The sequence below is a fragment of the Ascaphus truei genome, chromosome 19, assembly GCF_040206685.1.
Source record: "Ascaphus truei isolate aAscTru1 chromosome 19, aAscTru1.hap1, whole genome shotgun sequence".
NCBI lineage: Eukaryota > Metazoa > Chordata > Amphibia > Anura > Ascaphidae > Ascaphus > Ascaphus truei.
The window spans coordinates 26,801,438-26,828,240 of record NC_134501.1 but is presented as its reverse complement, the minus strand read 5'-3'; the positions used below and the strand labels follow the sequence as shown (position 1 = coordinate 26,828,240).

Below are 26,803 nucleotides of genomic sequence, written 5' to 3'. Positions count from 1 at the left end.
CTTAGCTTAGTGCCACCAGGCGAACATGGACAGGCGGTCAGGACGCTACCAGGCATGGGACCGAGACAGGATTGTTGCCTGGTGTGATAGCTACGGTTTACCGACAGACGGTCGGTCAAAGACACAGCTTGACTTAGAAACTCATGCAGCAAGCATTGCTTCACCGGAGGGGGGTACACCATCAGCTGCGGTTGCAGTGGTAACAAGTCAACCAGGGGGCACAGGAGGTTATTCTAGCCCTGGTGGAGATGCAAGGACATGGGGAGGGAGTGGGCACCAGCCTGGATCTTGTTGGGGGCCAGTTGTAGGGAGTGCAGCCGTGATAGCCCCAGTGGCTAACAGTCTCTTTACACCAGGACTTGCCGCACTTCTTGCCTCATGGGGAAAGGGGGCTACCCTGGATGAAAGGGTCCGTCTGCTGGCGGTGGCACAAGGGACCTCAGCCCCGTGCTCCCACCTTGATAACGGGGAGCAGTCTGTCCCCCGAGTGGTCCACCACAGCTTTGGCAAATTCGTTGATGGCTCGGGCAAGATTGACGGGTTTTTAAAAATCTTTGAAACCCAATGTCACAGGTACCCGGTGCCAGAACGGGACTGGGTTTTGCGTTTAACCCCGTTATTGTCCGGCGCAGCCAATGAGACTCTTCAGGCTATTCCCGCCGATGAAGCGTGCGGAAGCGGCTGCTAAAGCCGCGCTGATGACAGATGCAGGGGGTTAGTGCTTCTGCTCAGCGCGGCTCAGCAAGGCTCACCCTACTATGTCCCAGGCCTAAGGGTATTGCTATATATTGAAATTCTTTTTAAAAGTAATTATAACTGTAGATCACATTGATGTGTTTCTAGCCAGACATCTTAATAATTATAACGGGATTCTAGGCATTTCTAGAGACATTGTTACATTGTACAGTATAGTGTATAGAAACACGTGTCGTTCTGGACAGCGCAGAGATATTCAGGGCGCCATCTGGCGGACACACACTGAAATGCAGTTACATAAATAAACCCCACAAATAATCCTGCTGGTTCACCGCAGCTCGTCTGCCGGTCGGCTACTTACCGGCCACGGTGATCCGGCAGAATTATTTGTGGTTTATTCATGCATCTGGTCACGGTGCCGGAGATTTGATACATCTGTACTGTAAGTATATTAAAGATCAACCATTCTCATTAATGTTTTAATATATGTAATCAACCACACCTTAAATAAGTTATGGTGGGTATAAAAGTGACAGAAACCCTCCACGTATACTGTAGCATACAGCAAATGAAAATATCACGTGTGAACACATTCACATGTCTGAGACAGGCCTGCAACCCTGCCCTTCCCCATTATCTCCTAGCATGCAGTGCTTCCACTGCAGCAAGGGATTCTGGGAAATATATATGTAATTAATCCGAATATACAACAGAATAAAGGTCTAAAAGAGCATGTGCACAGTGTATGTGTGGTTCTATTGTATGATGCAATGTTAATAACTATGACATAATAGCTTAAAAAAGAGACTAAGAAATAAGTAGAGAAAGACGTGTAACATTTTGTAGTTTAAGTCTTTTATTTCCATTTTACAAATACAATCAGTACGGACTCTCCTTGGGATCTATGTATCACGGGTAACAAATATTTGGCCCAGATTTTAGGCAGACATTTTAAATCTGGAATTCCTTCTATGTAGCAACTCAGATTGTTACCGTGCGCGTGAAGCGCCACGTGGAACCTGTAACATTTCTGCGCACGTGGCACGTGATTAAATATAGCAGACTTGGCAGCCGTTATTACCTGTGTTAGTACGTTGGAAATCAAGAAATAACGCGTTAAAGATCGCAGACGTTACATTGGATACTATGAAGGCGCGTGTAATACACACATCTTGTCAGCGCTAACAGGCGGAATAACAGCTGATCTGATTTTGTTCCTGATACATAGATGCATCAATTTTATACTCCAACTTTCCCCTGGTGTACAAACAAACCTGGGTATCGTGTGTCCCGGCGCATAATAAAAACGCGCGCGTTTGTATCAAATATTGTAAAAATGAGGCTGATTTGGTGGTTGTATCCTCCTGCGCTATGTCACACGTTGCAGATATAAATGTAAAACATTGCTTTGTTACACAGCCCCCTCTGGGGGCAGACGGGGGTACCACACGCGGCTGTTTCAAGCATTGTCAGCCGAATATCCTCATTGACAGCAATGTGATTTTTGTCTGAAGCCGGCCCCAATGGCCACTTCTGACTGCAATTGGACATTTGGTTGCGGCTATCTCGCCTATAAGGTCAGTTCATTTAAGGGGTTTTAGCGGTTAGGGTAGGGGGTTAACGATAGGGGTTAAGGGTATTAGGGTAAGGGATTAGGATAAGAGGCAAGGGGTTATAGTTTTTAGGGTAGGTGGTAGCATTAGTATTAGGGGTTAAGATTAGGGGTTTTAGGATAAGGGGTTAAGGTTTTTAGGGTAGGGAGTAGCATTAAGATTAGAGATTTTTAGGGTAAGGTTTGGGGTTTACTTTGGCGGCCAAGCAGCCAGCGGAGAGATGTCCCGGAGGTGAGGTGCGTGGCGGATAATCGCCGGTGGTGACTAAGTCACGGCAAAACGGCTGCAACCAAATGTCCCAGTGCGCTTCGGGTTGGATAGAATAAGGCCCTTTCACTCGTAACAAATGGAAACAGATATCAGACTGATACAGGAGTAAAAAAAGAGAGGAACTCCTCTTTCCGGGGAGATGGAAACTAATTTGAGGCAATCATACGGTTAACCCAAGTTTGGAACTTGGGGACAGATGTGTACAATGTTGGAGATGAGGTGGAACAGGGGGAACTTCCCGCAGACACAATGCCAAGCAGGGTCCAGATTCCATTATTCCGGCAAACAAGGGGTCCTCCAGAGTCGTACTGAAAGTGGAAACGAGAAACTTAGTAACGATTGCCCTTTACCTGTCTGTGGGGTCTGGTCTATTTACACTCAGTAATTACCTGTCTGTGGGGTCTGGTCTACTTACACTCAGTAATTACCTGTCTGTGGGGTCTGGTCTACGTACACTCAGTAATTACCTGTCTGTGGGTCTGGTCTATGTACACTCAGTAATTACCTGTCTGTGGGGTCTGGTCTACGTACACTCAGTAATTACCTGTCTGTGGGGTCTGGTCTACTTACACTCAGTAATTACCTGTCTGTGGGGTCTGGTCTATTTACACTCAGTAATTACCTGTCTGTGGGGTCTGTTCTACATACTCTCAGTAATAACCTGTCTGTGGGGTTTGGTCTACATACACTCAGTAATTACCTGTCTGTGGGGTCTGGTCTACGTACACTCAGTAATTACCTGTCTGTGGGGTCTGGTCTACGTACACTCAGTAATTATCGGTCTGTGGGGTTTGGTCTACGTACACTCAGTAATTACCTGTCTGTGGGGTCTGGTCTACGTACACTCAGTAATTACCTGTCTGTGGGCTCTGGTCTACGTACACTCAGTAATTACCTGTCTGTGGGGTCTGGTCTACGTACACTCAGTAATTACCTGTCTGTGGGGTCTGGTCTACGTACACTCAGTAATTACTGCTCTGTGGGGTCTGGTCTACGTACACTCAGTAATTACCTGTCTGTGGGGTCTGGTCTACGAACACTCAGTAATTACTGCTCTGTGGGGTCTGGTCTACGTACACTCAGTAATTACCTGTCTGTGGGGTCTGGTCTATTTACACTCAGTAATTACCTGTCTGTGGGGTCTGGTCTACGTACACTCAGTAATTACCTGTCTGTGGGGTCTGGTCTACGTACACTCAGTAATTACCTGTCTGTGGGGTCTGGTCTACGTACACTCAGTAATTACCTGTCTGTGGGGTCTGGTATACGTACACTCAGTATTAGCCTAATGCACACTGTAATATGGTCCAATGGAAGAAACATCGTACCATGCAAGAGGAAGCTCCCGCCGCTCCAGCACAGATCATGGTACTTAAGATATCTTTACCCCAGATCTTCTGACATTCACGGTTGGAAATCAATGGGAGGGAAACCTGCTGCAGTTTGCTTGGGAGTGCTTTAGCTGGGGGGAAATCAACATGTTGCAACAAAAAGCAATACTAAGCATCATTACCTATTTCCAGTTATCTTTAGTTTTGAGAACACAGGAACTTATTGGCTTCTAATAGTAATTACAATTACTGACTACAGTTGCCCACTTGTAATGATATCTAATGCCCTCAATCTCCAGTGGGGGTTATTACAGAGGGTTACAGGTGGGGCAGTACAAATATTAGGGCAACATGAAAAGGATAAAATAGCTATCACCTCCCTCGTGAACTAACACATAGAAGACAGAATAATCGGTATAATCTGCATTTCATTAATCTTTACTGAATGAATAAAGTGTCATAGCCAACATTGGGGCCCATTAATCGAGTCCAGATACTGGGTATCACACAAGTTCCAGCATTGGCTCCATTAATCATTAATGGCCATTAATCTGACACCATTTAGGGCCATATTTACTAAGCTTGCTTCATACAGTAAGATGCCTTTAATGCTAAAAGGCAACTTCCAGCCCCATTTAAATTAATGGACCACAAGAGGCCACAATTAACCACGTGGCGTATCTCCAGAAGACGCCTTACAGGCGCAGGATATTCATTTGTATGATTTATAAAGGGCCCAATTTACTAAGCCGTGCGGGAAGGAGTCTTATGGGGTAGCGCTGCTTAGTAAACGCAGCCCGGAATATTGATTCTTCCTTAAATAGACTCCAGTCGAGTTATTTACTAAAGTGTCTCAGCGGCAAAACTGGGGCAAAGAATTGTACCCGATTTATCAAAGGAAAAACTTGAATTGTTTCCAATTGAATTCGTTTTCCTTGGTAAATCTGGTGCTGTTTTTGCCCCAGTTTTGTAACCAGGACATTTTAGTATATCACACACCAAGGAAGCACTCAGTGTCCTAATAATGTACCCAACCTGCCAGAGGCACACATGCCGTGGGTCCTGCCACGCTAGAGGCCTTTCTCTTGTACTAGGCATTTGGTCACTTTCTAGGAGGTGATCGGACAGACTGGCGCCGTGTCCACTTCCATTTCCGGCAATCCGGGCTGGATCGTGTCATGTGATTTTCCTCCCAATGCGATCACATGACCTGGAACTGCCAGAGCTCCAGTTGCACTCTGGTGCTCGCTGGATATTCGGCACTCAAACGGTTAAAGCGGTCAAACCGATCACCCGCTACAAAACAAGCAAGTACCCATGACCTACCTAGAACATTATAACGGTCTCGAGGGTTTCAGTGCCCATGACATATCAGTACAGTGCTGTGAAGTCATTTCCAGGTGCTGGAAAAGATGTTGTTACATTAAACTCTTCTCCAGCTTGGGACATTGAATCAGAGTGTAGAGGAGAATATGGAAAGATATCCAACTGAATGCTCCATATTACGGTCTGTCTTACTGGTTGCGTTGGTGTAGCCCCATCCAGTGGTGACACATTTGAAGCCAACTGAGAAACCATCCCTTGAAGCTGCGAGGCACACAGGGGACACACGGGCTGTATATACAGCAGGGCTGGAGAGCTTCACCAGGAGGACATCGTTCAAATTGGTTTCTCTGTTGTATAGAGGATGTTTGATAACCTGGAGTAAATGTAAGATTATGTTACTGGTGCAGAGATCTTCTGAAGAAGAGATCACTGGGATTCTAAAACTGCAATCCATCAATGTCGGTCCATTAAAGCAGGGGGCTCAACTCCAGTCCTTAAGCCCCTCCCCCCCCCTCCCCAAGAAGTCATGTTTTCAGGATATCCCATATTTAGTACAGGTGACTCAACCAGTCTCTACTATAGCACAGGTGGCCGAATCAGACGCTCAGTCTTTGACTGAGCCACTGATTGAGCCACCTGTGCTAAAGCAGGAAAATCCTGAAAACCTGACCTGTTGGGAGGGCCTTGAGGGCTAGAGTTGACTACTCCTGCGTTAAAGGGTCAGTCCCACCACCAAAAGACATAACATTTAGGGGTAGAGCCACAGAGCTCCGTTAGTGACTTCATGAGATGTTAACTTCAGTTCAGTGCTAACGGGGATCTTTGAAGCTCAGTTACGATGTGCTAAGCGCTGCTTTCAGCCGTAACGAGCCCTCCGTCACTATAACGGACGTTAGTGATAATGTGATGCAGAAGAGGCGTTCCCTGTAACAGCGCAGATCCGCAGAGCGATGTTATAGTTACCGCAGGGGTTTAGCGCTACGTTAGAGCAGGGGTTCTCAACTCCAGTCCTCAAGTGCTCCCCAACAGGTCAGGTTTTCAGGATATCCCTGCTTCAGCACAGGTGCCTCAATCAGTGGCTTTCAGCTTCAGTTCAGGTGGCTCAATTGAAGACTGAGCCACTGATTCAACCACCTGTGCTGAAGCTGTGATATCCTTAAACCTAACCTGTTGGGGGGGCTTGAGGTCTGGAATTCAGAACCCTGAGTTAGGTCAGAGCTAAAGGTGTCATTACTCACATCCACACCCTGATACAGGTCTGTTATAGGGTCAGGATAAGGAGGAGGATGTGTCGCTGCTGATCTCCTCTTCTCCCTCTACCACTTGCCCTCTTGACCACATTCCCTCCCATCTCCTAAAACATCTTGTTCCTACTATAACTTCTTCGCTCCCACACATATTTAACACATCCCTCTACTCTGGTACCTTTCCCTCTTCCTTCAAGCATGCAACCGTTATACCATTACTCAAAAACAGCAAGCTTGACCCTACCTGTCCTTCTAACTATCGACCTGTCTCCCTCCTGCCTTTTGCCTCTAAACTCCTTGAACGTCTTGTATTCTCTCGCTTGCTCCACACCTATTTTCTCCTAGACCCTCTACAATCTGGCTTCCGCACTGCTCACTCGACTGAAACAGCCTTCACTAAAATAACTAATGACCTCCATGGTGCCAAAGACAGAGGTCATTACACTCTACTCATATTGCTCGACCTCTCTGCAGCATTTGACACCGTGGACCACCCTCTTCTCCTCCACATTCTCCATACTCTTGGTATTTGTAACAGAGCTCTATCCTGGATCTCTTCTTACCTCTCCCATCGTACTTTCAGTGTCTCTTCTGCTAACACCTCCTCCATAGATCTCTCTGTGGGGGTGCCGCAGGGTTCTGTCCTGGGACCTCTTCTCTTTTCTCTGTACACACTTTCTCTAGGTGACCTAACCACCTCCCTTGAGTTTAAATATCACCTCTATGCTGACGACACACAAATTTACTTTTCAACCCCATACCTTACGCCTGCTGTAAAGACCAAAGTTTCGGAATGTCTCTCTGCGATATCATCCTGGATGGCCCTCCGTTGACTTAAACTTTACATGGCAAAAACAGAGCTCCTCATTACTTCCTCCCAAACCTGGCCTTACTACCTCCTTCCACATTACTGTTGGAAGTACCATCATTCACCCAGTAGCCCAAGCACGCTGCCTAGGGATCACACTCGACTCCTCTCTCACATTCTCCTCTCACATTCAAAACGTCTCTAAAACCTGTGACTTTTTCCTCCGCAATATTACAAAGATACGCCCTTTCCTCTGTTGCTCGACTGCTAAAATTCTGACTCAGGCCCTCATTCTCTCCCGTCTGGGAGAATCCATACGTCAGAACATCCCCTCTGTTGCCTCCTCCCATCCCACACCGCTTCCTAACTCTCTTCCTGCATTCCTTGGCTCTTTTTCCGCTGTCTCTGTGGAGGAGGTGTCACTGCTGATCTCCTCTTCTCCCTCTACCACCTGTCCTCTTGATCCCATTCCCTCCCATCTCCTAAAACCTCTGGCTCCTTCTATAATCCCTACGCTCACACACATTTTTAACTTTTCCCTCTACTCCGGTACCTTTCCATCCTCCTTCAAGCATGCAACAGTTATACCATTACTCAAAAACAGCAAGCTTGACCCTACCTGTCCTTCTAACTATAAACCTGTCTCCCTCCTGCCTTTTGCCTCCAAACTCCTTGAACGTCTTGTATTCTCTCGATTGCTACATTTTCTCAGCACCTATTCTCTCCTAGACCCTCTACAATCTGGCTTCCGCACTGCTCACTCGACTGAAACAGCCCTCACTAAAATAACTAATGACCTCCATGCTGCCAAAGACAGAGGTCATTACACTCTGCTCATATTACTCGACCTCTTTGCAGCATTTGACACCGTGGACCACCCTCTTCTCCTTCACATTCTGCATACTCTTGGTATTAGTAACAAAGCTCTATCCTGGATCTCCTCTTACCTCTCCCATCGTACTTCCAGTGTCTCTTTTGCTAACACCTCCTCTATTGATCTCTCTGTGGAGGTACCCCAGGGCTCGGTCCTGGGACCTCTTCTCTTTTCTCTGTACATACTTTCTCTAGGTGACCTAATCACATCTCTTGGGTTTAAATATCACCTCTATGCTGACGACACACAAATTTACCTCTCAACCCCTGACCTTACACCTGCTGTACAAACCAAAGTTTCTAAATGTCTCTCTGGAATATCATCCTGGATGGCCATTCGCCGACTGAAACTTAACATGGCAAAAACAGAGCTCCTTATACTTCCTCCCAAATCTGGCCCTACTACCTCCTTCCACGTTAGTGTTGGAAGTACCATCATTCACCCAGTAGCCCAAGCACGCTGCCTAGGGGTCACACTCAACTCCTCTCTCACATTTGCCCATCATATTCAAAACCTGTCGCTTTTTCCTCCGCAATATAACAAAGATACCCCCTTTCCTCTGTTACTCGACTGCTAAAACTTTGACTCGGGCCCTCATTCTCTCCTGTCTCGATTACTGTAACCTTCTGCTGTCCGGCCTTCCTGCCTCTCACCTGTCTCCCCTACAATTTATCCTTAACGCTGCTGCCAGAATCACTCTACTGTTTCCTAAATCTGTCTCAGCGTCTCCCCTGCTGAATTCCCTCTTCTGGCTTCCGATCAAATCCCACATCTCGCACTCAATTCTCCTCCTCACTTTTAAAGCTTTACACTCTTCTGCCCCTCCTTACATCTCAGCCCTAATTTCTCACTATGCACCACCCCGACCCTTGCGTTCTTCTCAAGGATGTCTTCTCTCTACCCCCTTTGTATCTAAAGCCCTCTCCCGCCTTAAACCTTTCTCACTTACCGCCCCGCACCTCTTGAATTCCCTTCCCCTCAATACCCGACTAGCACCCTCTCTATCCACCTTGAAGACCCACCTTAAGACACACTTGCTTAAAGAAGCATATGAGTAGCACCGTGGCTAATACTATACACGATACATAAAGCTTGGCTGCCTGCAGACGCACTTACCTGAATACCCTCCTACTGTCTCTGTATGTTCTCCTCACCAATTAGATTGTAAGCTCCTCGGAGCAGGGACTCCTCTTCCGAAATGTTACTTTTATGACTGAAGCCCTTATTCCCATGATCTGTTATTTGTATTATTTGTCACTTATATGATTGTCACGTGTATTACTAATGTGAAACGCCATGTACACTAATGGCGCTATATAAATAAAGACATATATACATACATACTGTAACCTCCTGCTGTCCGGCCTTCTTACCGCTCACCTGTCTCCCCTACAATCTATCCTAAACGCTTCTGCCAGAATCACTCTACTCTTTCCTAAATCTGTCTCAGCATCTCTCCTGCTGAAATCGCTCTCCTGGCTTCCGATTAAATCCCGCATCAAACACTCAATTCTCCTCCTCACTTTTAAAGCTTTACACTCTTCTGCCCCTCCTTACATCTCAGCCCTAATTTCTCGCTATGCACCATCCCGACTCTTGCGTTCTTCTCAAGGATGTCTTCTCTCTACCCCCTTTGTATCTAAAGCCCTCTCCCACCTTAAACCTTTCTCACTGACTCCCCCACCTGTAAGCCCTATTGGCTGCTGTGGCATCACATGGTTAGCAGCCCCAATTGACTGCTGGGTATTGTAGTCCCTTGCGGAGCCTCCTCTCACTGCCGCCACGTGCGCTCTCTCCTGCGCATGCGCGAAGTTGTAATGGCCACTGCTAGCTCTATCTGTGCGTGCGCAATCCTGTAATGGCCGTCGCTAACTCTCCTGCGCATGCGTGAGCTCGGGAAGGCCCTGCATGGTGAATCACAGCATCTGAGCATTCGCGAACCTCGCGACAACCACAACATGGCCGCCGCGGCTGTTCTGCGCATGCGCGAGTCTCCGTTAAACATGGCGCCACCCTGTCACAGATCCCGCCGGGAGCCCACGGAGACGCTCTCGCCCCCACAGCGCCCTGACATGCCACGGGGATCCCCACTGCTAAGCGGAGGTAAGGGGGCCCAGGGGGAACCCTGCTACACCCCTTTAGGGTATAGATAAATACAGGCAATGCATTTTTTGGCAAATGGTTGTTTTTAGTTGTTATGCTTTGTATTTCTGTTGTTTGTTTTGAGTTAATTCTTATGTATTTGTTGGGCTTGTTTTTACTAAATGTTTTGATTGTTTAGGCGTTTGATTTATTTTATTGATCTGTTTAGCCTTTTTATTTTTTTTATTCTTCTGGTGTTTAGGCTTTTGATTTATTTATTCTTCTGGTGTTTAGGTGCTTGGGTATTTCTATTATTGTTGTGTCTTTTTTGTGCAGTTGTTTTTTTTTAGGTTGCCCATTGACTGCTATAGTGGCTTATCATGCCCATGTGTACCACTGTGCTAATCAATGGGAAGAGGGGGGATAGTTGCCCCGGGGTGGTTATGCTGCCCGGGTGGGTAGTGGGGGGGGGGATTAACCCATTAATTACTTTAGCAGTTACTAACCATTAAGGTGATTAAGGGGTTAGGGGCCATTAAATTGTATTTTTTATTGTTGTGTTCCTGCCAACGAAGGACATGGACGCGGAGGATGGTGGCGAGGACGACCTTCATCCTGGCAGGGTAAGGGCAAGTTTTATTTACTTTATGCTGGCTGGATAATGTTTTATTTGGAATGGGCAAATAAGCTATTATCCAGATCTGGATAATAGTAATTTTGGCCATTACTGTACTGTGTGTGTTAGGGGGGTTGTTGGTGGTGGAGGAGGTGGGTATTAGGGTTGTTGTGTTTTTTTTAATGTTTATTGGGGTTACAGGGATTGGGTGAAGGGGGTAGTTTCCCCAATGCTGGGTGGTTAGGCCTACCGGGTGGGTAGCGGGAGTGGTTAACCCCTTCATTACAATAGCGGTTCCCACCGCTATGGTAGTGAAGGAGTTAACCACTCCCGCAATCATCCCGGCAGGCCTAACCACCCACCCTGTGGCCACTACCCCCTTCATCCACCCCCTCTGCCCACAATAAGCAGGCTATTCAGGTTTAACCCCTCCATTGCCTTAGTGGCTAGCCGCTAAGGTAATTAAGCTGTTTTTATTTTAATTTTAATACTAGTGTGCGTGAGCAGGGGTCTCCGGAGCAGAACCGCGTTGATTTTAGGTCCGGGTACCTCTGCTTCCCGAGATACAGGCCCTGTTATGGGGTGCCCGTATCCCCATGCAATGCTTAAATGTCCCGCGTCATGTGACCGGGACGTATAAACGCATAGGCGATACCGGCACCCATATCTGGGCCTTTATCTCAGGAAGCAGGGGGTCCCCTGACCTGAAATCAACGCAGTTCTGCTCCGGAGACCCCCTGCTAACGCACACTAGTATTAAAATGTTTATGAAAACACTGCGATCGCCTGTGAGAGCTATGCAGGAAGAGGCGGCTCTCTCTGTGCAGGGAGATCGCCTGCAAGAGCTGTGCAGGGAGAGGCGGCTCTCTGTGCAGGGAGAGGCGGCTCTCTGTGCAGGGAGATTGCCTGTGAGAGCTGTGCAGGGAGAGGCTGCTCTCTGTGCAGGGAGATTGCCTGTGAGAGCTGTGCAGGGAGAGGCTGCTCTCTGTGCAGGGAGTTTGCCGGCGAGAGCTGTGCAGGGAGAGGCTGCTCTCTGTGCAGGGAGTTTGCCTGTGAGAGCTGTGCAGGGAGAGGCTGCTCTCTGTGCAGGGAGTTTGCCTGTGAGAGCTGTGCAGGGAGAGGTTGCTCTCTGTGCAGGGAGTTTGCCTGTGAGAGCTGTGCAGGGAGAGGCTGCTCTCTGTGCAGGGAGTTTGCCTGTGAGAGCTGTGCAGGGAGAGGCTGCTCTCTGTGCAGGGAGATTGCCTGTGAGAGCTGTGCAGGGAGAGGCTGCTCTCTGTGCAGGGAGTTTGCCGGCGAGAGCTGTGCAGGGAGAGGCTGCTCTCTGTGCAGGGAGTTTGCCGGCGAGAGCTGTGCAGGGAGAGGCTGCTCTCTGTGCAGGGAGTTTGCCTGTGAGAGCTGTGCAGGGAGAGGTTGCTCTCTGTGCAGGGAGATTGCCTGTGAGAGCTGTGCAGGGAGAGGCTGCTCTCTGTGCAGGGAGATTGCCTGTGAGAGCTGTGCAGGGAGAGGCGGCTCTCTTTGCAGGGAGATTGCCTGTGAGAGCTGTGCAGGGAGAGGCTGCTCTCTGTGCAGGGAGATTGCCTGTGAGAGCTGTGCAGGGAGAGGCGGCTCTCTGTGCAGGGAGAGGCTGCTCTCTGTGCAGGGAGAGGCGGCTCTCTGTACAGGGAGATTGCCTGTGAGTGCTGTGCAGGGAGAGGCTGCTCTCTGTGCAGGGTGTTTGCCTGTGAGAGCTGTGCAGGGAGAGGCTGCTCTCTGTGCAGGGAGATTGCCTGTGAGAGCTGTGCAGGGAGAGGCTGCTCTCTGTGCAGGGAGATTGCCTGTGAGAGCTGTACAGGGAGAGGCTGCTCTCTGTGCAGGGAGATTGCCTGTGAGAGCTGTGCAGGGAGAGGCTGCTCTCTGTGCAGGGAGATTGCATGTGAGAGCTGTGCAGGGAGAGGCTGCTCTCTGTGCAGGGAGTTTGCCTGTGAGAGCTGTGCAGGGAGAGGCTGCTCTCTGTGCAGGGAGATTGCCTGTGAGAGCTGTGCAGGGAGAGGCGGCTCTCTGTGCAGGGAGATTGCCTCTGAGAGCTGTGCAGGGAGAGGCTGCTCTCTGTGCAGGGAGATTGCCTGTGAGAGCTGTGCAGGGAGAGGCTGCTCTCTGTGCAGGGAGATTGCCTGTGAGAGCTGTGCAGGGAGAGGCTGCTCTCTGTGCAGGGAGATTGCCTGTGAGAGTTGTGCAGGGAGAGGCGGCTCTCTGTGCAGGGAGATTGCCTGTGAGAGCTGTGCAGGGAGAGGCGGCTCTCTGTGCAGGGAGATTGCCTGTGAGAGCTGTGCAGGGAGAGGCTGCTCTCTGTGCAGGGAGATTGCCTGTGAGAGCTGTGCAGGGAGAGGCTGCTCTCTGTGCAGGGAGATTGCCTGTGAGAGCTGTGCAGGGAGAGGCTGCTCTCTGTGCAGGGAGATTGCCTGTGAGAGTTGTGCAGGGAGAGGCGGCTCTCTGTGCAGGGAGATTGCCTGTGAGAGCTGTGCAGGGAGAGGCGGCTCTCTCTGTGCAGGGAGATTGCCTGTGAGAGCTGTGCAGGGAGAGGCTGCTCTCTGTGCAGGGAGATTGCCTGTGAGAGCTGTGCAGGGAGAGGCTGCTCTCTGTGCAGGGAGATTGCCTGTGAGAGCTGTACAGGGAGAGGCTGCTCTCTGTACAGGGAGATTGCCTGTGAGAGCTGTGCAGGGAGAGGCGGCTCTCCCTGTGCAGCTCAGAATGCGATAGGGAGAGAATTCAGAGATGACTTTGCTGCTACGCTGAGCGGTTTTGGCATTTTCCTGCCTCACAGGTTGAGAGGGTTTCAGATTCTTTCTGATTACCGAGATAACTCAAATGACAAACAGTTCAGCGGGAACATGCCAAACCTTGCGAGAAAGCAGCAAACTCATCGAAGCGAATGGAATAGACCCCCTAGAGTATTCAGGGTCTCCATGGGAGTAACGTCGCCTTTGGGTGAGTAGGACAGGTTTATAACACAAGGCCGTGCTAACCTCACATAGCGTTACCCCCGTGCGAATGAGATCACTAACAGCCATTGGTTTTGCAGATATTTAGCTCTGTGGATTCCCATAAAACTCCGGGAAGCTAACGGACGTTACCTATATAGGTTAAATTCACATTAGTAGCTCGGATTTAATGGAGCTCCGAGGACCCCAAAGAGTGTAAGAAACCCTACAAAGTACAGCTCAACACCCTTATAACGCTATACTTGGGGTCCAAAGAATCGCATCGCGCTATAAGCGGATCACATTAGAAATAATGTACAATTGTATGCATTGTACAATAAAGTATTTAAGATACCAATAATCGTGTTGTAAAGTATTCACAAATATAAAAATCGGGAGCCACGCTTGCAACGCGTTATAAACGGATTCGCGTTGTAACGGATCGCGCTATAACGGGGTTGAGCTGTATTTTGTAACCATGGACATTTTCAAAGTTTGACACCTTAAGAAAACAGACCTGGTATAATGTTTTTAATAATGTTTGAATCCGTTGCATTTATCCTATTAAACACACCCCCGTCCTTATTTCACTGCTGTCCTGGAAGGGGCTGACCTTTTACACGGGCAGTACCACAAATCAATGTAATCAGCTCCCTTGGAAAGATTCAGGTCACTCTTAATGAACAATGTTACTTACTGGTCTCTTGTGTAAACATGAGTCAGTTTATATTGTGTTCAGGTCTGCTTTATCTGATTACCTGGTTCCTCATTATCTCTTTAAATTAATTATTCTGCCATCATTAGTCAAACTCAATCAAATGGGAAAGACAATGGATGAACTATCTGACTCGATATACGTCCGATTACAAACCGTCTTATTATCCCAAATATAATAAAACCCCTTTATTTTTGGAAATGTTGAGTTTTTTTTAACCCCCCCCCCCCCCCCATCATTTTTCTACAAAACCAAAAACTGGTTTAAGAACCGAAACCCAGAGACGAGTGAAAGTGCCGGTCTTAAAAAATACTGTATCTGTCTGGTTTGTTTAAAAGTGATGTCAATTAGCTACATTTAACCTAATGAACCCTGCACTACCATTAGGTCACTTTGGTCCTAGGAGGGATTGGTAGAGTGTCCCAAGATGTACCCTGCACGTAATAAACATGTTTCTCTAGGGGACCCGTTATGTACAGGGAAATAAATGATCGTCTTCTAAGGGGAGATCACGTTCACGGTGAGCACAATCGAGAAGACATTGGAGCACCCTGCACGTCTGTTTCACGTCTTGGTGAACCTGTCACGTGATTACCTGCCACATCACACTCTCTCCCCAGCTTTCAGACATTCAAAAACTCTCTGAAAACTCACTGTTTTAAGGAAGCCTATCTGGCAAACCCCTAATATCCTCCCTCCTCCCCTAATAGATCTAGGTGTGCAGCAGACCATACTCCATCCTGATTTATACTCCGTCCCTCAACGAGCAGCCATTTTACCTTTTGCTTCCATGTTGCCCCATATTCCTTCTAGAGAATGGGAGGCCAACTCCAGTTCTCAAGAGCCACCAACAGGTCAGGTTTAAAGTATATCCCTGCTTTGGCACAGGTGGCTCAGTCTGTGACTGAGCCACTGATTGAGCCACCTGTGCCGATGCTGCGATATCCTTAAAACCTGACCTGTTGAGGACTGGAGTTGGCCACCCCTGCTCTAGAGTGTAAGCTCTCAGGACGAGGGCCCTCATTACCTTCTGTATCTGTTAGTGCACGTCTATCCTTACCTGTATGTCATTCAGTTTATGGAATTTACATCTCTCTGCACCCGCATTGTACCGCGCTACGGAATATGTTGGCGCTTTACAAAGAAACGATAACAATAGACACTTCAGGAATGCAGAGAACAAAGCAGCAAACTTGACCTCCCCCCACCCCCCACCCCAGCCCCTGGCAGCAAAGGGATCAAAAGTATTAGAGAAACCCCCGCCCCCCTGTTTGCCTTCCATACAATCTTCATCTGTCAGTACCTTACCTTGGAGATGCCTTTGACCTGCCTGGCTTCAGATGTGGAAGCCCGATCGTACATACCCAAAACAGCAACATGGGAAGTTCTGTGCAAGAGAGAAAGACGTGGAAATTCCATCGTTAATACCAGAGGTCACAGCATGAGGGTATTAGAGAGTATTAGTGGCACAGGAGTATCAATAGGTTTTTCTATTTTCAAACCTTGAGTATCACACCCTCCTCCAAATAACATAGGAAGAGACACGTGCTCATAAAGGAGCACACACTTTGTTCATTCTCGTGGCCTCATTGAAATGTTATTCTCTCTATCCACTACAAACTCCCCCTCCTGGCCCACGCCCAACATCACCATACACCCCGGATTACTCAAAAGCCTTGCACAATCTACTGAATGTTGGTGGAGAACCCTGAAAACCAGCACACCAACCACTGCTCACTCAAATGGCAAACATCATAAAGTAACAACTTGCAAACAACTACTCAAGTTTCTACTCATACTATTACTCTCTTTAGCAGGTGATATTGAACGTAACCCATGCCCTCCCATTACAATTCTGTCCCATACCCCTGAGAATACCCTCTTCAAATTGGAAAAAGGGCTATCTGTCACCCATATAAATATCCGTAGTCTGCTGCGCAAACTGGATGAACTAACATGGTGCCTTATGCATAAACCAAAAGCCTTCGTTCTTACAGAAACATGGCTAACCCCTAAAACTCCTGATGCACATATTGCCATTCAGGGATACTCAATTTCTAGGAGAGATAGGTCAAAGAGAGGAGGAGGGGTGATATTTTATATTGCAGACGCCCTACAATTTACACTGTTAAATTGCCCCCCAAGCCCACCCTCTTTTGAAATCCTAGTTGGCAGAAATTGCCTCCCCTTTTCTAAGCCCATATTGCTTACTGGCATCTACCGCCCCCTAGAGCCCCTCTACAATCCCTAACTGATATCACCCAGTTTCTTGGCTCCATTTCCTCTCTGAATGAGAAGAGTAAGCTGCTAGTTCTTGGGGATTTCAACTTCAATTGGCTTGACCCTAAAAACCACAAAATCCACACATAAATTAAAATCGCTTAACCTATCGCAACTCATTTCCCAACCCACACGGACAAACCTGAAATCGCACAACCATTCCTTGCTAGACTGGATTCTCTCCTCAAATCCCAGCAGAATCCAATCCTCTGGCATCCTTCCTGATATTTTCAGTGACCATGCAATAGTGTACTGTGTAAGGAAAATTAAACCGCCCCATTCAAGCCCTAAAGTTCTTCTCACTAGAACATTTAGAAACTTTAACCCACAACAGTTTCTGGATGACCTTACCAACTGCCCATGGCACAGAATCGATTTAATTCCCGACCCTGATTCTGCGCTCGACTATTTCCAATCCGAGTTCTTAAAACTCTGTGATACCCATGCTCCACTACGCAGAATAAGGGTACAGTGTGCTCACCTTCCATGGGTTACACCTGACCTTATAGCACTCTACCAGTTAAGTGATGATCTGTGGAAAAGCTACAAAGTAACTGGCACTACCAAGGATCTCAATCACTACAGATGCCTGCGGAACATGTGCACAAGGCAAACAAGGCATGCAAAAGCACAATATTACTCTGACAATCTCCACCAGAATACATCAAACCCAGCTAACTTCTGGAAGGTTATCAACAATATATTCCAGCCTCCTAACCATCAACAACCAAGTAATATCACTAAGGGGGATATTACTCTGACAAACCCCACTGACATCGCAAATGCATTCAATGATTACTTTTTAGGGTGTGCTACTAACTTATTAGCGAAACGCAACCCAAACCACAAACCTGAATCTCATCCTGGGGGAACCCACATAGCCCCACCCCCTCCCAACACTGCCCACAACTTTCAATTTGGCCCAGTATCCGAAGAGGAGATTACACAAGCGCTCCTCAAATTAAAACTAAGCAGCCAATGTGGACCTGACTTACTACAATCTAGGTTCCTAAGACTTGGTGCCCCAGGAATTGCCAAATCAATTGCTTCCATAGTCAACTCTATCCTGTCTGCAGGCCATATCCTTAAGACCTGGAAAGCAGCCAGAGTTGTCCCAATCTTCAAAAGTGGGGACAAAAACACTGTTTCAAACTATAGGCCAATCTCCCTTCTCCCAATCCTATCCAAAGTCATGGAAAAATGTGTCCACTCCCAATTAAGCGATTACTATAACAAGACAAATTTCCCTAGCCAATTCCAATCTAGCTTTCGCCCCAAACACTCTACCGTAACTACCCTGCTAAAAGTTTGCAATGAAATCCAGTGTGGAATGGAACGGGGTCAACTCACTGGTGCAGTATTCCTAGATTTTGCAAAGGCTTTTGATACAGTTGATCATGTTATCTTGCTTAACAAACTCCAGAGCTCTGGAATAGGGAAGCATGCTTTAAACTGGTTTCAGTCCTACCTATCAGGTAGATCCCAACATGTGTCCATCTCAGGCTCTAACTCCAACCCCCTGGATATCACCTGTTGTGTCCCGCAAGGCTCTGTTCTGGGGCCCCTACTCTTCTCAGTGTTCATCAATGATCTTCCCACAGCTTGTAAGGAAGCCTCAATACACATGCATACAGATGACACAATCCTATATGCACACAGCCATAGCCTCTTTGACCTTCAACACATACTTCAGTCTGACTTTTTCAGACTCGAAAACTGGATTTCCCAAAACAAACTGTTTTTAAACACTGACAAGACTGTAACAATGGTATTTGGGACCAAGACTAAATTTTTAAAGCTTCCATCGACTGAGCTCCAGATTAGAACCAACGCTAACACCACCCTAACCCCTGTCACTAGTTTTAAATACCTGGGCTTATGGTTTGACTCCCACTTAACATTCGGGATGCACATTGATACCCTGACAACCAAGACCTATGCCAAACTAGGGGTAATTTACAGGAACAAATCCTCCCTAAGTCTCCTGGTCAGAAAGCGTATCGCACAGCAGATGCTAATGCCAATTATTGACTATGGAGACATAGTATATGGTTCGGCACCACAAACCCACCTTAGCAAACTTGACACCCTCTACAATTCAATTTGTCGTTTTGTTCTCCAATGCAACTATAACACACATCACTGCGAAATGCTCAAAGAACTAGATTGGTCATCACTCGAGTCTAGGCGCAAAGTTCACCTTTCCTGTCTTGCCTTCAAATTCTTTATGGGCAAGATACCCAGCTACCTGAACAAGCTCCTCACCCCTACCACATGCAGCACGTATCACCTGAGTTCAGACTCCAAAAGACTGTTCATGGTCCGAAGGCTCAACAAAGTATCCGGACGTTCCTCCTTCTCTTACCGTGCACCCCAAAACTGGAACAACCTACCAGAGACTCTCACATCCACCACCAGTTTAAGTTCTTTCAAATCTAAGGCTGTCACACATTTTAATCTGGTCTGTAACTGTTTCATAAACCCATAATATAATCTTTTACTGTGCATGCAATGTCTTGTATATAATGTATAACCTGCTCATTTATGTAACTGTATTTGTAACCATGTATTATTTGTCTTAACTCTGTGCCCTCTTGAAAACGAGAGGTAACGCTCACTGTATTACTTCCTGGTAAAATATTTTATAAATAAATAAATAACTACCCTCTAACATGTATGTGTTCATCCAGCATGCCAGTCATTTAGGAGCACAGGGGTTAATTTATTACACCCTTAGACCAAATTACTAGGGCCAAAAGATGCTATGTGGGATTTCAAACTGTGTGCTAGCAAAGGACTCGTGTTTCCTTATATTGGGAATCAGGTTACAAAAATATCTAATAAACATCTTCTGTGCCACAGTTACTGCCCTAGATTGCCTGCAGGTATCTTGAATTACCTATAATAGCACACCACTCTATTACACGTTTGATGATTCTCCATCATTAAAGCTTCCCACATCAATGATGTAACTTTGTTATAGCATTTTAGATAGTTACCGGATCCTGTATATACTGTATATATATATATGTATGGACTCTGATATTTATTGGGCAAAAATACACTATTAAATACAATCTAAGGAAACATATCTATCCATCGGTTACCCAATATGCTGAGAGATTTCCTATCCCTGGCTCCTATAATCACATAAGATCCTCTTCCATGTTTTTTTAATTTAGTTAATATATCTATATGTTTGTATATTGAACAATATTATTATTAAAAGTTACAGTATGTTCTAAATGTTTTCCTATGACATTAATACGCCCACGAATATTGTTTACCATATTAATAAAAGGTTATCCAGGAAGAGCAAGATTTCTTGGCAAAGGGATTTACAGCAGCAAAAGAGAGACCGAAAAATGATGCACTTTGTTGCAGAATTGAATAGCTGATTATAATATGTGTGGCATGTAAATCCTTCGAGGGACTCCCCAAATCCCAAGGAGGCGAGTGCAAAACACCCAGATATAAGAAGATGAAAATACAGTTGTTCGGGGCAATTTCACTCCCCCAATTTCCTTGACACGTAAAGTTCTAATCTCACACATCCCCAGGCAGGTTTGAGATACTCACAGGACAGGGCAGTGAGCGGCAGTGATGATCCAGTTAGTGTTGATGAGAGATCCACCACAGAAATGGAATCCAGTGTGGTCCTGTTAATCAAACATCAATATGAATGGAAGCTGGTGTATTTCTTACCTGCATTCTCACCCTATTGCAGGGGTGGGCCACTCCAGTCCTCAAGGGCCACCAACAGGTCAGGTGTTAAGGATATCCCTGCTTCAGCAAAAGTGGCTGAATCAGTGCTTCAGTCAACAACTGCACCACCTGTGCTGAAGCAGGGATATCCTGAAAAACAACCTGCTGGGGACCGTTGACGACTGGAATAGAACGATTTTGTTCTGCTTATTTTTGACCCCACTGAAATAATCTATTTTTAGTAAGTAGCATATAATATATTGATCCAGAGGAACGAACACAAACCCCACTTACTGTCTGCGCTATATTTACTATGCATTGTTACTCCATCAACACCTTCCGTGTCAGATCACAGCCCAATCATTTGAATGGACATTAACTACGCAGTGCTGGGAGGCATCTTGTATAGTAGCGCTGCTTAGTAAATATGGCCCTATGTCCCATGAGGACGGGATTCCTTCCTGACTCCAGTATTGGCAATCAGATATCTCCCAGGATCAATATTCTTCTTATGCCCCCACACTCCCTATTTGTTTTTGCTCTGCTTATATAACTGCTGTTCCCACATTGTACCATGTCACTATAAATAATAATAATATTTGGCATATCCCTGTATACCTTTCCCTTGTAAAACGATGTCTCGCCCGTCCTTAAAAGGTATCTAGTGTATCGGTTCCGTGGGTGTTACATGCCACGTTTAGAAGAATATATAGGGTTCCTACCTGTAGGGACACCTGCCACGGCCACGACCCTGACACGGCGTTCTGACCATTCACAATCCTGGGGGCGTACCCAGAAATAACCGGTGTAATGGCTGGGACACCGCAGCCTGAGAAAGGAGAAAACAAATCGCATTATTGCAAAATATATCGTCGCCTTCTCAGATGCATTTTCTTTTGTGTGATGTTGTTTTTATGCAGCACCCGGACACCTTGATGCGCGGCACCCAGTATTTAGATAAGTCTCCCCCACTGCAAACGGGTGTTATGGGTCCAAGTTCTGCTGGTTCTTTGGATACAGGAGAAATGTGAATATGTTGTACACGGGAAGGAGAAATGTGTGAAGAATGGAAAGCTCTGTATTGTACGTTAGAATTGTATATATGAGCAACTATAATACCAGTCCTGTGGCCCAGGGGTGCGTGACCGCATTGGGGCTGTGGGCAAATTTCTGTCACCAAAGAACCCCCGGAGTGTTAATCTTATTATTGAAATTACAGAAACTAACTTGCACTACAGCAGCAATGTCTCTCCCTCCATTTCTCCCTTTCCTGTGTCTCCCTCCCTCCGTTTCTCCCTTTCCCGTGTCTTCCTCCCTCCGTGTCTCCCTCCCTCCCTCCGTGTCTCTCTCCCTCCGTGTCTCCCCTGCGGTCTCTCTGGCTCCAGACAGCCTGGAAAATGTCGCAGATGCCCAAATATGGGCATATCTGACCTATCCATATTTGGGCATCTACACATCCCCAGGCTGACTGGAGCCAGAGAGACTGCTGAGGAGACACGGTGGGAGAGAGACATGGAGGGAGAGAGACATGGAGGGAGAGAGACATGGAGGGAGAGAGACACGGAGGGAGAGAGACACGGAGGGAGAGAGACACGGAGGGAGAGAGACACGGAGGGAGAGAGACACGGAGGGAGAGAGACACGGAGGGAGAGAGACACGGAGGGAGAGAGACACGGAGGGAGAGAGACACGGAGGGAGAGAGACACGGAGGGAGAGAGACACGGAGGGAGAGAGACACGGAGGGAGAGAGACACGGCGGGAGAGAGACACGGCGGGAGAGAGACACGGAGGGAGAGAGACACGGAGGGAGAGAGACACGGAGGGAGAGAGACACGGAGGGAGAGAGACACGGAGGGAGAGAGACACGGAGGGAGAGAGACACGGAGGGAGAGAGACATGGAGGGAGAGAGACACGGAGGGAGAGAGACACGGAGGGAGAGAGACATGGAGGGAGAGAGACACGGCGGGAGAGAGACACGGAGGGAGAGAGACATGGAGGGAGAGAGACACGGAGGGAGAGAGACACGGAGGGAAAGAGACACAGAGACACGGAGGGAGAGAGACACAGAGACACGGAGGGAGAGAGACACGGAGACACGAAGGGAGACACGGAGGGAGAGAGACATGGAGGGAGAGAGACATGGAGGGAGAGAGACACAGAGGGAAAGAGACACAGAGACACGGAGGGAGAGAGACACAGAGACACTGAGGGAGAGAGACACAGAGACACTGAGGGAGAGAGACACGGAGAGAGAGAGACAGGGAGACACGGAGGGAGAGAGACATGGAAGGAGAGACGGAGGGAGAGAGACACGGAGGGAGAGAGACACGGAAGGAGAGACGGAGGGAGGGAGACACGGAGGGAGAGAGACACGGAGGGAGAGAGACATGGAGGGAGACACGGCGGGAGAGAGACACGGAGGGAGAGAGACATGGAGGGAGAGAGACACGGAGGGAAAGAGACACGGAGGGAAAGAGACACAGAGACACAGAGGGAGAGAGACACTGAGGGAGAGAGACACGGAGACACGAAGGGAGACACGGAGGGAGAGAGACACAGAGACACTGAGGGAGAGAGACACGGAGACACGAAGGGAGACACGGAGGGAAAGAGACAGGGAGACACGGAGGGAGGGAGACATGGAAGGAGAGACGGAGGGAGAGAGACACGGAGGGAGAGAGACACGGAAGGAGAGACGGAGGGAGAGAGACACAGAGACACGGAGGGAGAGAGACACGCAGGGAGAGAGACACAGAGACACGGAGGGAGAGAGACAGGGAGACATGGAGGGAGAGACACATGGAAGGAGACACGGAGGGAGAGAGACACGGAGGGAGAGAGACACGGAAGGAGAGACGGAGGGAGGGAGACACGGAGGGAGAGAGACACGGAGGGAGAGAGACACAGAGACACGGATGGAGAGAGACACGGAGGGAGAGAGACACGGAGGGAGAGAGACACGGAGGGAGAGAGACACGGAAGGAGAGACGGAGGGAGGGAGACACAGAGAAACGGAGGGAGAGAGACACGGAGGGAGAGAGACACAGAGACACGGAGGGAGAGAGACACGGAGGGAGACAAGTTTCAGTCAGACGATTAACGCTGCGGGTTCCCATTCCGAAGAAGGGACACTCGCTGAGTTAATTCTCTAATATTTTCGGGGGCCGTGCGGGGGGAGGGGGGAAGTTACGTAGTGAAAATTTAAATTAAGGGGTTGAGGCTAAAAATAAATAAAGGTGGCGCATCGCTGCATTAGACGTTATCAACACATCAATGCACTGATTGGCTGCTGAAACTGACGTCGCGCTGCTGCAGCCGGGAATCACACCTTCAAAAGACTCCTGCGACTGCAGCAGCGCGGACGCCGTGCTTTGCAGCCAATGGTAGTTTCAAGAGTGAACACTACCATTGGCCGCCAGGGGTCGGTGACAAACGCGCGCGCATGTCTAGAAGTGCGCAGTGTGAACGGGGCCTTACTCTGTCTCCCTCGCTCTTTGTCTCCCTCCGTGTCTCTCTTGCTCCATGTCTCTCCCTCTGTCTCCCTCCCTCCGCGCCTCTCTCCGTGTCCCCAGCAGAAGCATTAGTCTCTGTGGCTCCGTTCAGTCAGCCTGGATGATGTCGTGGATACCCAAATATGGGCATATCCATACCCTGACATCCATATCCTGACATATCCATCTTCTGACATATCCATCTTCTGACATATCCATATCCTAACATATCCATACCCTGACATCCATATCCTGACATATCCATCTTCTGACATATCCATCTTCTGACATATCCATATCCTAACATATCCATACCCTGACATCCCCATCTTCTGACATATCCATCTTCTGACATATCCATCTTCTGACATATCCATCTTCTGACATATCCATCTTCTGACATATCCATATCCTGACATATCCATCTTCTGACATATCCATATCCTGACATATCCATATCCTGACATATCCATCTTCTGACATATCCATATCCCAACATATCCATACCCTGACATCCATATCCTGACATATCCATATCCCAACATATCCATACCCTGACATCCATATCCTGACATATCCATATCCTGACATATCCATCTTCTGACATATCCATATCCTAACATATCCATACCCTGACATCCATATCCTGACATATCCATCTTCTGACATATCCATATCCTGACATATCCATCTTCTGACATATCCATATCCTAACATATCCATACCCTGACATCCATATCCTGACATATCCATCTTCTGACATATCCATCTTCTGACATATCCATATCCTGACATATCCATATCCTGACATATCCATATCCTGACATATCCATCTTCTGACATATCCATATCCTAACATATCCATATCCTGACATATCCATCTTCTGACATACATATCCTGACATACATATTCTGACACATATTCTGACATATACATATTTGTGCATCTACTGCATCATCTAGGCTGACTGAATGGAGCTGAAGAGACTGCTGGTGAGACACAGAGGGAGACACGGAGGGAGGGAGACACAGAGGGAGACACGGAGGGAGGGAGACACAGAGACAGGGAGGGAGACACGGAGACATGGAGGGAGGGAGACATGGAGACATGGAGACAGGGAGGGAGGGAGACACGGAGACACAAAGGGAGGGAGACACGGAGGGAGGGAGACACGGAGACACAAAGGGAGGGAGACACGGAGACACGGAGGGAGGGAGACACGGAGACACAAAGGGAGGGAGACACAAAGGGACGGAGACACGGAGGGAGGGAGACACGGAGACACAAAGGGAGGGAGACATGGAGACAAGGAGACACGGAGACACGGAGGGAGGGAGACACGGAGACACGGAGGGAGGGAGACACGGAGACACAAAGGGAGGGAGACAAGTTTCAGTCAGAAGATTAACACTGCTGGGGTCCCATTCTGAAGTAGGGACCCTATAGCATTACTCCTCTAATTTTTTCAGGGGGGCCTCGGGTGTGGGGGGGGGGGGCTTGTGTAGTGGATATTTAAATGTAGGGCTTACGGCTAACACAAAAAAACCCGGTGCCATAGGACGTATCAACACACCTAGAATAAACTTATGAAATGCTAATGGTTTCTTTGCACTTACCATAGGCAGCCCTAGTGATGGCAACGCAAGTCAGGAGCCAAAAGAGAGTCATGTTCCTTCCTCACCTCTGTGTCTCACTTAAACCAGGGGACGCTGGGAGGCTTCTTATACTTTCTGGTGACCAATCAGTGCTCAGCTCTATATTTAGAGCCCCTATGAGTGAGGCACATACCTCATTTTCCCAAAAGGTTTTTCCCCAATAACATTGAGAGAGCTCATAAAAGCTGCACCATTGTCTTGTCTGAAACCCTACATGGAAAGATAACAGCGACAAAGGGGATATCCACACCCCTAAATGGTAAATTATGGAGTGGGTGTGTGGATAGGAGTGCATTGATTCAGCATGCAATGTAATATGTATTAGGTTGTGGTATATATATGGATATGTACATATATATATATACTGTATGTGCATTTTAACTCACTTATGACACCAAATCTGACAAACGCTGCAACTACATCTAATTGTAATGACCCCGCCTGACTGATAATGTTAAAACAATGGGATGACATTCCGGGTGGGTGCCAAGAACACAGATTAACACATGAAAGCCTTGGTTGACCAATACAAAGGAAAGATGCAATAAAACATAAATTAACACATCAAAGCCTTGATAAAAGAAAGCATAGAATGGAAAGTACCAGAAAGACACGTTTAGTCTTGTTAGTTATTAAGAGGAGAGGTTAATCTGTATAGAGTGGTCAGTCTGTATACAGTGTATATTGCATACCATGTAACCTTTGCCAGTGATTTGCAGAGATGTCGCTGTTTACCTCCCGTTTGAATCTCTGTGCTTGAAGTTCAGAAATAAAGTTCTACAAAGCTGCAAATCTACTCTGGCCATTTATCGCCGAGCCTCTCCTTATACTGCATTGGACAATCTCTGTTATACGCCTTGTGGGTTAGTGCATGGGTGCGCAAAGTGGGGGCGCGGTGGTTACCGTGGTCCCGCGCTCTCCCCCGAGGCCTTTAAATGAAATGCTGCGGGACAGAGCGAGGCCTCTGCAACGTCTACCTTGATTCAGACGGCTTGGTGGTGTCTTCGGCGACACGTCATCATGGTAACTTGGTGTTGCCATGGCAACGTGATGTCACATGACCCCACTGCGTCATTTGACGCCGGAGCCAAGCAGGGTGGAGGCGCGAGCAGGGGAGGAGAGCAGGCAGGGTGCG

The 26,803-nt window shown here is 47.7% G+C and overlaps 2 protein-coding genes across 2 annotated transcripts in view; both read right to left on the bottom strand.

Annotated features, from left to right (window-relative positions):
- Positions 1–1,940: 1,940 nt before the first annotated feature.
- The window catches only part of LOC142470091 (chymotrypsinogen A-like), a 66,163-nt gene continuing 41,300 nt past the window's right edge, over positions 1,941–26,803 (bottom strand). Inside the window, exon 8 of the transcript XR_012789162.1 lies at positions 1,941–1,953. The gene's annotated coding sequence lies outside the window, so the exon portion shown is untranslated. The remainder of the gene's footprint in view (positions 1,954–26,803) is intronic.
- Positions 1,960–25,702, bottom strand: LOC142470092 (chymotrypsinogen A-like). The gene is made up of 7 exons (XM_075577028.1): positions 25,630–25,702; positions 21,243–21,349; positions 20,395–20,474; positions 15,844–15,922; positions 5,429–5,609; positions 3,908–4,041; positions 1,960–2,887 (listed from the first exon to the last, which is right to left on the bottom strand). The coding sequence occupies exons 1-7, from the start codon at positions 25,679–25,681 to the stop codon at positions 2,726–2,728; spliced, it is 795 nt and encodes a 264-aa protein (XP_075433143.1). The 5' UTR covers positions 25,682–25,702; the 3' UTR covers positions 1,960–2,725.

Bases quoted from the DNA above. Each gene is read 5' to 3' on its own strand.
- LOC142470092 (XM_075577028.1), bottom strand. From the start codon at position 25,681: ATGACTCTCTTTTGGCTCCTGACTTGCGTTGCCATCACTAGGGCTGCC. The intron at 20,475-21,242 runs GTAGGAACCCTA...TTTGATTAACAG, and splicing joins CGTGGCAGGTGTCCCTACAG to GACCACACTGGATTCCATTT. The intron at 5,610-15,843 runs GTAAGGTACTGA...CATTTACTCCAG, and splicing joins AGGTCAAAGGCATCTCCAAG to GTTATCAAACATCCTCTATA.